General features: G+C 56.9%; 1 protein-coding gene across 1 annotated transcript; it reads left to right on the top strand.

Annotated features, from left to right (window-relative positions):
• Positions 1-541: 541 nt before the first annotated feature.
• Positions 542-7,944, top strand: HLX (H2.0 like homeobox). Its single transcript, XM_082427095.1, has 4 exons — positions 542-3,641; positions 4,429-4,608; positions 5,359-5,543; positions 7,294-7,944. Exons 1-4 carry the CDS (start codon positions 3,050-3,052, stop codon positions 7,807-7,809), a joined length of 1,473 nt encoding a protein of 490 aa, XP_082283221.1. The 5' UTR covers positions 542-3,049; the 3' UTR covers positions 7,810-7,944.
• Positions 7,945-13,072: the final 5,128 nt, after the last annotated feature.

The following is a 13,072-nucleotide window of genomic DNA, read 5'->3' on the forward strand; positions in this document are numbered from 1 at the left end:
TCAAAAAACAGGAGATGACCTGAACTCCGGCGAGTCCAGGGTTTCCTGCTGCTTTCTTGGTTCTGAGGGGTGGGGGGAGGCTAGTAAGGAGGAGGAGGGGATTCTGCGGACTCAAAAGAGGGAGAGGGGCCCGCAGAGCCGAAGCCTGGGCCTGGGAAGGAGTGTGGAGGGGAGGCAGGAGGTCGTTCCGAAGGTTTCCTTCTTCGCGTTTCCCTACGGGAGCTCCGGGTGGGTCTGGGTGGTGCTGATGCGGTTGCAATGAAGCCGAGAGTCTGGGAGAGCAGAAGGGCGCGCGGGCCAAGTTGCAATTTACAATCAAGCCGCGGGTTTTGCCGGGAGAGAGGAGCGGGAGGCGGGGCTAAGAGTCTGCGGGGGGAAAAGTGGCCCTCGGGCCTCGTCCTCACCCTTCCTGCCTCCTGCCCGGGGCCTTGAAACGCTGCAGAGGCGGGTAGTGGACACCGCTGGAAAGCCGGGGAGCCCGCGTTCCGCCCGGCCTGTACCCCGCACCCACTCCCGAGGGTCGCGTCTTATTTGCCGGCCGGCTGCCGGGGGTGAGGCCTAAATATTAGCGCCTCTTTTCGAACTGTGAGTTTGTGCTTAGGCCGCGGTTTCAATGTTTGCAGCGGAATTGGAAGTGACACCAGAAAAGAGAGGAAGAGAGGGCTTAAGGCCACCCTTACCAAGCTCGCGCTAGTGTTTTTCCCCGAGGGCAGTGAAGTTATACTGAGGCCGCGCCCTCCCACAGGAGTCTCGCCAGAATCCTCAGCCTTTTCCTGCAAAGCCTGCACTGGAGCCTTTCAAGGAGGGTCCAACACCTCGAGTGGCTTTATGCCTGTCTACCCCTTGGCCTCTGGCTAGAAACAGAAGGACTGGTCTTCCTGAGTTTCTCTCGCCCCAGGTGCCCTTCACCTCAGCAGATCAACCCCCTCTTTTCCATCTCTGGACATAACACCTCTGTCGGGGCTGAGGTTGCACGAAGCAGGGCAAGAAACCCCATTAGTAAAAGAGGGAGGGAGAGACAGAGACAGACAGAAGCTGGTGTGTGGGGGGGGCAGGGGGGCGGCGGTTGTTCTCAGTGCTGGCTGGTCACAAATGATTGATCAGTGATTGATACTTTCCAGGACATAGTCAAAAGCTTAAAATGACAGCATCTGCAACCAGAGGCTAGAAACCAAATTCATTAGCCCGAATCCTGAACTCGAGATAGGCATGGCAAATTCAGTTGCCTTCCTGGATTTCTTCGCTAAGACCTGTAAATACTGAAGTGGAAAAAAAAAAAAAAAAGCCACAGAAGCTTTATTGCAACTATATTGAAAGTCTGGGGAGGAAAACGCCACAGAAGATGCTGTTCTGTTAGGAGACGCTTATTAGGACAATCGAAAACAAAAGATTTCTCTGTTTCAGTATTATTATTATTATTTTATTTTCTTCCTGAAAATGTGCGAGAAGAGCTCATCTAGGTGGCCTGTGGTTTGTTTGGGAGAGGGGTGGGGAAATCCACTCTGACTATAATTTAAAAGAGAACGAATTCTTAAAATAGAGATGTTGGTGTTGCAGAAAACCCCGCACTACACCCACTATGCGCTCTGAAGACCCGAAGTCCGAAGTGAAGACGTCGGTCACCACTGCAGCTTCTCCTGCGACCAGGCCCAGGGGGTTCCCTGGAGAAATAGTCACAGCATTGAAAGTAGTATTTAACCCCAAGGAAATCTACTCTTGAGGGCCCTTGCAAAACAATGGACCCCACGTGATCGGGGATGTGGCGGAGGAGGGAGAGTGACATTTCCTACAAGGTGCAGCAAAGGAGGGGACGCGCGTGCCGCTCTCCCGGGTTTCGGATGGCTGCTTGTTTTGTTGTCTCCGAGGCTCAGGTTGGCTGAGTCCAAGAGAGACATTCGGAGACATCCATCTTATTTTGTTTGAAAAGTTACCGGTTCAAGTTGTCAGTGTGTGACAGCTCGGAATACAGCTAATTTGCGACCGCCCCTCCTCTCTTCCCTGAGGATCTCCGAGGCAGGAAAGCGGACCCAGTGCCGCCGCAGTCCCGCGCGAGAGCAGAGCAGGGCAGCGTGGGGGCGGGGACCCACGAAGGACGGAGCTTTGTAGAAGACACCGACTCTCGGGATAAAGGACGACTGGAGAAAAATCTGGCCCGAGTGATGTAAACAGGAGGGAAACCTAGGGCGCCGCCAGCGTTCCAGAAGGCGGCCTTGCACCCGCGATAATCTGCGGGAGCACCAGCTTCCCTAGGCGCGAGCTCCAGGAGCGCTGTGACCAACTCTCCACGCCTGGTGCCGGTTCGGAGCTGCAGAAGTTAGTGGGAGTTAGAACTCCCTGGAGCCGCGGTTCGAGGTCCCCTACCCTTTGGAGAAGGACGCGCCCGACCAAGCACAGCCCACGCGGCAGCAGCAAACAGTTTGGCGTGGCCGGGGCGTGGCCGAAGGGGCGGGCCACGCCCTCTTTCCCAGTTCCCCTCCACTTCCCGCTCCCATTGGTCACCAGGATGGCCAATGATCGCTCGGATCGAGGTCCTACCCTGGGTCTGACTCGAAAGCTCCTGCCAAAACTTTGGGAGTTTTTAGAGAGGAGTTTTTTTTTTTCTTCTTATTACTTTTTTTTTTTCTTTTTAAACTAACGGACTATTATTGTTTTAAATTTATCTGTTAAGGCTTAGCTGTTTGAGTGTTTCTTTCGGTGCCCGGCTCCTGTCTCCCCGGCTTCCCTGGCGTTTGTGGAGCCGCGGCCCCCGCCCGCCTAGCCGCTCCAGCACCCCTCGCTCGCCTACAGCCCGCGGGGAGCGCGGGCGCCGCGCCGCCTTTAAAGTGAGGCCAGGGGCCGAGGCCGTGAGCGGCCGGGATCCGGCCCTCGCCTCCTCCCTCGGTGGCGTTAGGGCTCCCTGGCCTCCCTTCAGTTCGGACGGAGAAGAGTAAGCGGATCATCCCCGGCTGGGCTGCCGCCTCCTCCTGGACTTAGCGCGCCCCTCCCCGCGCACCTACCCACCCACCCGGCCCGGCCAGGCCGCGGCGGCAGCTCCGTGCACCCCGCCAGAATGTTCGCCGCCGGGCTGGCTCCCTTCTACGCGTCCAACTTCAGCCTCTGGTCGGCCGCCTACTGTTCCTCCGCCGGCCCGGGCGGCTGCTCCTTCCCCCTGGACCCCGCCGCCGTCAAGAAACCCTCCTTCTGCATCGCGGACATCCTGCACGCCGGCGTTGGGGAGACGGGGGCGGCTCCGGAGGGTCTGGCGGGGGCCTCGGCCGCTGCCCTCACCGCGCACTTGGGATCGGCTCACCCGCACGCCTCTTTTCAAGCTGCCGCCAGATCCCCGCTTCGACCCACCCCGGTGGTGGCGCCCTCCGAAGTCCCGGCTGGCTTCCCTCCGCGGCTGTCCCCGCTCTCAGCCGCCTACCACCACCATCACCCACAACAGCCACCGCAGCAGCAGCAACCGCAACAGCAACAGCCTCCGCCTCCACCCCGGGCTGGAGGCTTGCAGCCCCCGGCCTCCGGGTCGCGGCTGGTCCCGAATCCCCACCATAGCGCTTCCGCCCCGGCCCCCTCCAGCAAGGACCTCAAATTTGGAATTGACCGCATTTTGTCTGCAGAATTTGACCCAAAAGTCAAGGAAGGCAACACACTGAGAGGTAGGTCTTGGGCGAGAGGCTGCAGGCCTCTGACCAGGGCACTGACGCACTCCCCGATCCCTGGGCCATTTGGGATTCCTTTGAGTGTTTTTACAATTAAGGAGAAATCGGTAAAATGAGGGAGAAGAAAATGAGTTGTAAGGAGACTATGAAACATTAGGTTTAAAACTCACCTGCTCTACATTAAAAAAAAAAAAAGGAGGAAGAAGAACCCAGACATGCTTTAAAAACACATGTCACAGAATCAGTATTCATAGAAACGGTTGGTGTAAATATTAGCTAAAATGACTATCATCTCTCTGTCTCTTTAATCACGTATCTACAAAGAGGACTACATTATTTGGCAGGAAAAGCCCTTTGGGGGAACACTTTCCCGTCCATTGGTCTGATTTCTAGTGAAATTCCACCCAAGGAATATAGATGAACAATATTGACTCTAAACTCCCAAGAGGAGAGAGCAGGGTGAGGGATCCTTTGGAGGGACAGTTTAGGTCTGTGGAATTCTTGGAAGGCACCTGAAAGTGACTTCGTTCAGGCCTCTTTACCTGAAGTCCTTCCTAGCTGTGTGCGTGGACGTGGACCTGTGGGACACACAGGAACATTTCGTGCAGTGCCCCTGGGCCACTGTCAGGAGAGAGGCGTCTCGGCGGCACGGAGACAGAGGTCTCTCACCACTTCCCTTCAGGAAAACGGAACGGAGGGGTGGGGGAGGAGACGAACAAGTCCCAGAGAGTGTGAGTGTGGGTTTGCCGGAGGGGTAACAGCGCTTCTTTTCCCTCGTCCCCAGATCTCACGTCGCTGCTAACCGGCGGGCGGCCCGCGGGGATGCACCTCCCCGCTCTGCAGCCCTCCACCGGCCAGTTCTTCGCGTCTCTAGATCCCATTAACGAGGCTTCTGCCATCCTGAGTCCCCTAAGCTCGAACCCGAGAAATTCAGTTCAGCATCAGTTTCAAGACACCTTTCCAGGTACGGAAACCCTCCTGAGCGACGGCCTAACGGGCAGGTCGACTGCCAAAACACTTAGGACTGGAGTATCACGTGGCCACCGAGGTGTAGCAATCCCGGAGTTGATGCGGGAGGCTACCACGTCCGGAGAGAAACCGAAAGATTTCTGAGGGAGCTAGCTCACTCTTTGGTCGGCTCCCGGGGTTAAGGGGTGGGGAGCCTGGGGAGGGAAGAAAGTGTGGGCGAGCGGGTGGGCTGGGGGGGTTTCCCTAGTCTTTTCGCCCGAGAGGGTGGTTTGAAAATGCAGCAAGTGGTGGTGTTATTAACATACACTCATTTTGGAACGACCTCAAACATTTGCCGGAAGGTTCCGTCTGCGCCGATGGGCATGGATGCGAGTACACACACACACACACACACACACACACACACACACACACACACACAGTGGCTGTCATCTTTAGATCCTTTAGGCCGAGGCGCATTTTCGCCTGCTCTTAGCATGCATTCGGTTTACGTCTTTACTTTGGAATTAATCGATGCAGCGCCGGGCTTCTCCACTCCACACTCGCGTTAGGCCTTCCGCCTATGGTCTTAAGAGCCGTACATTTCCTCCTTAGAGAGGCCATTCTGTGTCTGCGTGAAGGTCTTTCAGAGCCGACTGTTAACGTAAAACAAGTTCAGGCATCACGGTGAGCCCCAGGCGCGCAGGCCGCGGACAGGGCACTAACTGGGTCCTCCTGTCTCTCTCTTGCTCCCGCATGGTGGCAGGTCCCTACGCTGTGCTCACGAAGGACACCATGCCGCAGACGTACAAGAGAAAGCGCTCGTGGTCGCGGGCGGTCTTCTCCAACCTGCAGAGGAAGGGTCTGGAGAAAAGGTTTGAGATTCAGAAGTACGTGACCAAGCCAGACCGAAAGCAGCTGGCCGCGATGCTGGGTCTCACCGACGCCCAGGTAAGCCAGCTCTGGACCCGATGCACAGCCCCCTGGACGGGCAGCAGCTCTCAGCCTAGCCCCAAGGCCCCCTCCGCCGGCTGACTCTCCTTTTGCGGTGGAAACACTAGGTCTCGAATTTCAGGAGACTTCGTGGACTTCTCAATTTGAGACAGGAGAGAGGAAGGGGTGGGGGAGAAGGACGGAAAGAATAGCCCATCCCCAAAGAGGTTTGTCAACAAGCGCTGCGTGTTTATTTTGGCCAACAAGCGAAAGCATGTTGCCGAGAAAGCAAATAGGCAGCAGGAGATAATAATTATATACTCGACTGTAGCACAATTTGCTGTAGGAGGCAGTTTATTTCAGAAGAGATAAAAATCCAAAGTCAAGAGATTGTTGTTGTTTTTTTTTCCCCCTCCTGTCCTCCCTCCCACCCCCTCCTCCTGCTGCTGCTGGATTGTGAAATCCCCAGTTGTGAGGAAGTGAAAACATTATTTCAAACGGAATTACTTAGCCCCAGTAGGGCAAGAAGTCCACTTGGAGCAGCCACAGTCAGTCCGATTTTCTAACGGCATAATGGGAGGGGGAAGTGAGGAAGAGAAAGAAAAAGAGATTTTCTTAGAATGCCCAAGAGCATTTCACCAGGTTCTGCCTAGCTGAGTTTTTTTTTTTTTTCCCAAGACAAATCTTCAAATAGCAAATCTATTGTGCCTGAATTCAATATTTTTTTCTTTTCTCGAGTTCAAGACCTTTTTTTTTTTTTTTTTAAGTTTTGAAAATAGAAGAGTCACCGTTCTCGAACACCTCACCACAATGACCCTTGCTCCCTGGGTGCTTCTGTCCTCCATCACACAACTCCCCTCCCCAGCACACACACTGGAAGAGCCCAGCCGTTTTCCACCAGCTGTGGATGTTATTTTTAAAAGGGAAGCTGGAACTTGTGTGAACGCATTGGGTCCCCCAGGGGATTATATATTTATATAGATTCTCCGCCCCATCCCTACCCCCTTCCTCCACTTTGCACAGGTTTAATTCCAGTGTTCTCTGAGCCCACAGAAGGATTAGTTTATCCTGGGCAGGGGCAGGGTCCTTATCAGCGTCTGAGTACACACATGCCAAGGAAATGCTCTTTTATAGAAGGTCCATTGGTGTTCCACCCCACTGGGATTAACTCTTTGAACCCCCTTCCCCCTTTGTTTTCCACGGTTGCTCCTTAAAAAGAATTGTTTTTGTAGGGACTTGCCTTGGGTAGTGGCAGTAGAGGAGGGGGCCAACTTAGCAGGGATTCTTAACATTGGGTCACCAAACCCTTGAAACTGTGTGCAAAATCTTGGGTATATATGTGCATTTTTCTGGGTCAGGGGTCCATAATTGTAATCAGATTCGTGGGAGGGGGGGTCCTGGCTCAAGTGGGGTTAAGAAGCATCGATTTAGAGCATTGATCCTCCCTAGGTTGAGGGCAAGGTGCAGGGATCTGCCTTTGCAACAGGCCTCCAGGTCACTGCAGGCTAGAAGTCGGAGGGCCACATTTTGAGAAACAGTCCTAGTTGCTTCCCTAGGCGAGGATCTCTGGTGATCCTCGTGGTTTCCCTGGGCTGCCTCTCGGTCCCTGCTTCTAGCACAGTACCTGGCCTGTGGTAGAGGTGCTGGGGACGACTAGCGACGCTTTCCCCGCCTTTGGGAGTGCTCCGGGATGCGCGCAAGTCGGATAGGAGCGAGCCTGCGTCTCACCTCCGTGTCCCTTCTTGTCTCCCGGTGCGGCGTGGCGCAGGTGAAGGTGTGGTTCCAGAACCGGCGGATGAAGTGGCGACACTCCAAGGAGGCCCAGGCCCAGAAGGACAAAGACAAGGAGGCTGGCGAGAAACCGTCGGGCGGAGTCCCGGCTGGCGACGGCGAGCAGGAGGAGCGGAGCCCCAGCCGCTCGGAGGGCGAGGCTGAGAGCGAGAGTAGCGACTCCGAGTCTCTGGACATGGCCCCCAGCGACACGGAGCGGACTGAAGGGGCCGAGCGGTCTCTGCACCAAACGACGGTCATCAAGGCCTCGGCCGCCGGCGCCCTCCTCGCCGCCAGCAGCGGAGGCAGTGCGGGGAGCGGCGGCGGCGGCGGCGGCGGCGGTTTTAACTTCGGTGTCCTCAGTAGCGGCAGCACCGGCGGCGCCGGGAGCTCCGGCGGCCACGGCAGCGGCAGCGGCGGCGGCGCCTCGGAGCTGCTCCCTGCGCCCCAGCCAGCCCTTGGCAGCGCCCCCAAAAGCCCCGAGCCCGCCCCGGCGCCGCTCGGCGGCCTCTAGACTGGACGAGGTTGGAGGAGACGCGGGGCCCTTCGTGCAGGCTCCCAGCCTTCCAATGTGGGCTGGATTCTGTGCCTACTTTCCAGTGGCGGCGGGGCCAGGGCCGGAGACTCAGCGGCGGAGTCCCAGCTCGCGCATCGCTGCCCCGGCCGGTGCAGCCCACCCCGCCCAGAGCCGAGGGGAATCGGAGTGCCTCTCGCCAGGCTCCCAGCGCCGGCGGAACACTTCTGCCTGGATACAAGCAGCTCGCCCTGGGAAGCGTTGGACTAAACAGTTCTCCCCGCATTAGGGGTCGTGGCGGAAAGACGCGATGCACTTAGGATGCCACAGACTTGTAAATAAAATGTTTACTATGGTTTGTAAAGGCCGCTTGGCTTGCTGGGGCGATGCGGTCGTTAGGGTCTGGAATCTCCGACCCGGACCTTAGCCCCGGGACCCTGCAGGTCCCAGCAGCTGGAGGTGGGGGACTAGAGTTTCGGGGGGACATGCTGCAACCTCAGAGCCACCTTGCTGCAGAGATCGGCGCCGGGGCTTAGGGGTTCCACCAGTTCAGAGGTCTCGTAGGCCGCGCTAAGCACCTCTGATCGGGCGAACCGCAACGCTGAGTGTGGCCTGAGAGCTGAGTCGGCCATAGAATCTGTCAGGCCTGTCGGGCAGATGGCTTCCCCAGCTGGAGTCAGGACGCGAGGAGGGTGCACACCAGCCTTCCGCAGCTCCAGCTTAAGCAGAGTTGGGTGGAGAAGACAGTGGTGCGGACAGGGTCAGTCTAGCCACAGCTGGTACTAGAGAGGCAATTCCAGCGCAAACTGCCCCTTGCCTGGGGATGGAGTAGGGGGACGCGGCAGGTTTGTAGTGTCTGGAGAAAAGGATAGACAGAATAGACAGATCACAGCGGTTAGGGCTGGAAACCTGAGCCTGAGATAGCTTTAAAGCTGCTAAAACATTTGCAGGGCAGGATGGTGAACTGTTCAAGGTCCCTTCCCTTGTCCAAGGTTGAGGAGGAGCCCAAACCAGAACTCAGAGCTCCTAGCTCACATTTGGCCAGTGAAGGATCTGCTAAACCGCACACCATCTGCCCCCCATCGGCGTGTACACACACACACGCACACACACACACAATCTTCCTTTGCAGTTGGGCCGCTACAGGTGTCCAGTTGAACTCTTACCCCACCCCAAGCTGGGGTGAGATGAAAGTCAGTTTCCCCATCACACTGCAACTGGAATATAGCACATCTATTTTGCCTCCATGTTGCTACTGGGATGGACCATTCCATTTTTTTTCTCTTTTTTTGAAATCTTGAAGCATCAAATCTCTCTCTGAGACACCCATGCCCCCTTCCCTGGAAACCACGAAATGTTCGGAGTTGGTAAAAAGTGATTTCAGGAGATTTTAGAACAAATAGACATTGTGGACAAACCTGATCACCCGGGTCTATTTGACACTGAGCTGGGGCAAAGCCACAGGCCTCTTACAGGCCCATCATCCATTATGGGAAGCCGGTTGTCACATGGAACCCGTTGGGGAGAGAGACTGTTGCTCCTATGTAGATGCTGAGGCCAGCAAGCCTAGGACCCACTCCAGACCCCTGGCCTTATCGAGAAGGCTCCTAGCAGCTCCCTGGTCTGGCTTAGCTGTTTCCCCATTTTGACCCATTCGCTTGAGCACAAAGACGTCTGTTCTAGACTTCCGGGCCCAAGGGCAGAGTAGAGGCCTCAGATTTAGCCTTCTTTGGCCTGGCTCAGCCGGTCACCTGGGCAAGTCCCAGAGTGCAGCCCAGGGATGCAAGGCTGACTATTCCCTGCTGAAGTGAACCACTCAACCCGCCAGTGGAGCTGAACCCCTAGAGAAATGTGCACAGTGGGGAGAGGAACCACCGGGGTGGTCTGGCCTAGGAAAGATGAGAAAGGTAAAGTGCCCCAGAAGGGACCTCAAGTTAAATGGGGACACCAGCCAGCTGTTATCCCTAAATGGAGCATATGTTTTGGGGTGACTGCAGTCTCCACACTTGCTGTGAGTCCCAGCCCTGGGTTAGGATGACTCCTCCTCACCACAGGCTTTGCTACCTGAACTGTAGGAGTCTCTCTGTACCTTTATTTTGCCTTCACTTCCGAAATTCATTTCCTCCCACTACAGAAATACTGAAACCAGGACATCCCAGGAACATCGAATTTTGAGGCACTAGAATTCAGTTCTGGCTGGGAAGGCAAGCTGGGGAGGGGGTGGTGCTTTCTGCATGTCGCAGCTACCCCTCCTCACGAGGCCCGCGAGATACTCATGCTCCCAAACCCGCGCTGCATTTTCCTGCCTGGGTCCTGGGCTTATTGAAACTGAAGGAAAACTTCGCCCAGGGACTTCAGGCATGTGATTTCAGGTAGAATTCGCCCTTACCCCAGTCAGGGTCCGCCAGACCAGAGGGCACGGTGGAGCTGAGGGGCTGGGAATGAAATGGGCCATCGGGAGTCAGGATGCTCCTGGGGTGGGGGTAGTCACAGGAGGCGCCCCTTCCTCAGCCACCCCGGTCTCTCGTTCCTGCATATTTTCCCCGTGAAACATTAGCGGGTCTGTCCCCTGGGCTGTGGAGTTCTTCCACATTTTCATCAGGAACGGAGTATCAAAAGCCCGGGAGAAGTTTAAAGTTCATTTTGAAGGAAAGCTGCCGGGTCGGAGGGTCTGTCTAGGCGGGATGGAAAAGCAGCATTTCGGGCCAGGCCGCGTCATCCCCAGGACTGCTCGCTCGGCCTGTGTAAGGGGATTTTCCCGAGGGCGCTCGATGCTAGCAAGAGTGGCCAGGGAAGCTAGAAATTCTTGAACTAAGACCGAGATTTCGCAGGCACGGAAGAAAAGGCCGAGCGCGCCAGGTCCGCGGACCCCAGGCCGGCCCTGGCCCGCAGAGCTGGGGCTTGGACGAGGCGGGTGCGCCCGGGCCCCGGGCTCCAGAGAAGGGCAGAGCCGCGACCCCCGCCCTTACTCCCGCGCCCCCGCCCCAGGCTTCGCCCTTTGCTGAAAGCAGTAATAACTCTTTGCCCAGAGCAGGGCCCCGCCTCGCCAGTGCCGGAGTCCGGGCGGCGCCAAGCCCTCCGAGCAAGGTTACCTCTGCGCAGCTCTGAGCGCGCAGAGGGCGGGCGAGCAGCGCGCGCCTCTCTGGGACTCGAGGGGGATCGGCTACGCCCCTCGGGTGCACGCACGCCATACACACCACTCTTACACACGTAGGTCAAATACAAATATACAGGCCCTCAGAGCACACAGAAACGCAGACGCGGACGGGCTAGTTCAGCACTTTGTGGATAAGCCACGCAAATAAAGTTCCACGTTCTCCTCCAAATGGCAAAGCAAAGTGAGGAGACTCACACCGCCTTCCTCTGCCAGTGTGGGTGCCTGGGGCGCTTGTCTCTAGAAAAGTTTTCTTGAGCCAAGATTCGCTGACTAAGCCACTGAAAGCAGGCGCCGCATTCCCCTGCGCTTGTCAGCCTCAGCCGAGGGTGGGCAGGGGCCGCGATGCCGGGAGTTGTTGGGAGCGTGTAGCCGTCGCCGTCCTGTCCCCACTGAGGCTAAAACTGTCCCATCCTGCGGCACTTCAAGGAGAGGTCTTGCTTCTAACGGAGGCTGTGGCCCGCATACCCTCCAATGGAGATCATCCCTTGTCTCCACCCGCCCCCCTCTCCAGCAAGGATTCGCTCGTATGGTGGAGGTGGGGGGCAGTTGCTCAAACTCCGGTTGTCACAGATCCTTCCAAACTTCAGAGGGAACGAGCGGCTCTGGGATCTTTTTGTGGCCACTCCCTCTAACTAGGGTCTGAAGTGGGGTGTGGGCAAGGGTCCTAGTTTGCGGCCAGCTTGGCGCAGGTGAGCTCTGAGTGCCGGGCTTACTGGTCCCTCCTGCTCTAGGTACCAGAAGCCGACGTACCGGGAAGGTGACCTCGGGTTCTCCCGTAGCCACAGCCTCCGGGAGCTTTGGGGTGCCCTGCAACAGGGGATGTTCTGCGGGCGTTTTAGACTTGCGCTTTAACCTGTTGAGCTTTAACCTATTCCCGGATCTGACCCCACCAAAGTCCTCAAGCAGTGGCGGACTTTAAACAGACTCGGAGTGCAGGATGCGCCTGGCGCAGCTCTGGAGCCAGAAATGAGAAGTCAGAGGCTGAGGTCGACGCACCCTCCTCCGGTTTGCGCGCCCTAGTCTCCCTTCCACCTTCGTCCTTCTTTAAGAAAGAAGAGCTGGTAGAGGGACTGAGAGCTCAGACCTCCCCGTGCGACGCGGTGATACTACTTTAAAGATGCTCGAGAGGGCCCTAAAGGCTCAGGGCCCTCGAATCCCACCCCCCCCCCCCCCTTTAGCCTGGGGTAGGGGTAAGGGGGTTGCACACACTGTGGTCTTTGTGAAGATGCAACTGCTGGGTTTTAAGGCGGACTTTAACGGCAGGTGTTCAGCCTGGGGGTGATACACCCCGATTTACTGTGATTATGTCTGGCTCACAGCCTCACCTTTGAGGTTGTGATGGGATTGGCCGGAGTCCCAAAGCCGAACGATCCGCCTTCTCCGCGGCTTCTCACACACACGGATATTAGAACCTGCAGCGCACACCCCTGCAGCGGTGCCCTTTGGGAATTCCAACTACTTACACGGGATGTACTTTCTAAGATATCAGTCCACCCGGGTTCTAACGGAGCACAGGCTCTGCCCAGACGGACTCGAGGGGCCTCTGAACTTGGAGAATCCCCAGGTCCCTGGGTTCCTTAGCTGCCTTGCCCTCACTCACTTTAGGAACGAAGATTAAATGTCCCCGCAGGTATGATTACTTCATTTTAAAGGGTGAGGCAACGCAGGGCGGGAGTCTTGACGTTTGCCCAAGTTCCTCTAGAGAGTGAGTGCCAGGACTCGGTTGGGCCACGGGGTTAGTGCCTCTGAGGTGCCAAAGAAGGAGAGGGATCCTCTAGGAATCGCAGGCCTGGGCTTCCCCCGGGGTTGACACACCTGCCCTTCAGCCTGCGCCCTCTCCGTACAGGTTTAGCTTTGCTCATAGTGTCTAGGGCCCGGGCCACACCCTGCTCACAGGAGTCTGTGTCATCCTTGGTGCTTTTCCGTTTTCGTCGGTCGTTGCTGATAGTTGGGGTTCTGGGCAGGACGCGGGGTGCGAGGTCTGACGGCGCCTGCCCCGCAGCCGCCACGCCGGCTCCTCTCTTCCGTGCCCTTGGACGGGCCCCAGCCGCGGTAGATACTGAGCATCCTTCTTTTGCGCAGTCCACAGATCAAGAACAGCGGCTA

Source organism: Balaenoptera physalus (genome assembly GCF_965194825.1).
Source record: "Balaenoptera physalus genome assembly, chromosome: 1".
Taxonomy (NCBI): Eukaryota; Metazoa; Chordata; class Mammalia; order Artiodactyla; family Balaenopteridae; genus Balaenoptera; species Balaenoptera physalus.

What these genes read in the sequence shown, in the direction of transcription:
- HLX (XM_082427095.1), top strand. Translation starts at nt 3,050, where the DNA reads ATGTTCGCCGCCGGGCTGGCTCCCTTCTACGCGTCCAACTTCAGCCTC. An exon ending in GTTTCAAGACACCTTTCCAG is followed by an intron (nt 4,609 to 5,358) that starts GTACGGAAACCC and finishes GCATGGTGGCAG; the next exon opens with GTCCCTACGCTGTGCTCACG. An exon ending in TGGGTCTCACCGACGCCCAG is followed by an intron (nt 5,544 to 7,293) that starts GTAAGCCAGCTC and finishes GGCGTGGCGCAG; the next exon opens with GTGAAGGTGTGGTTCCAGAA.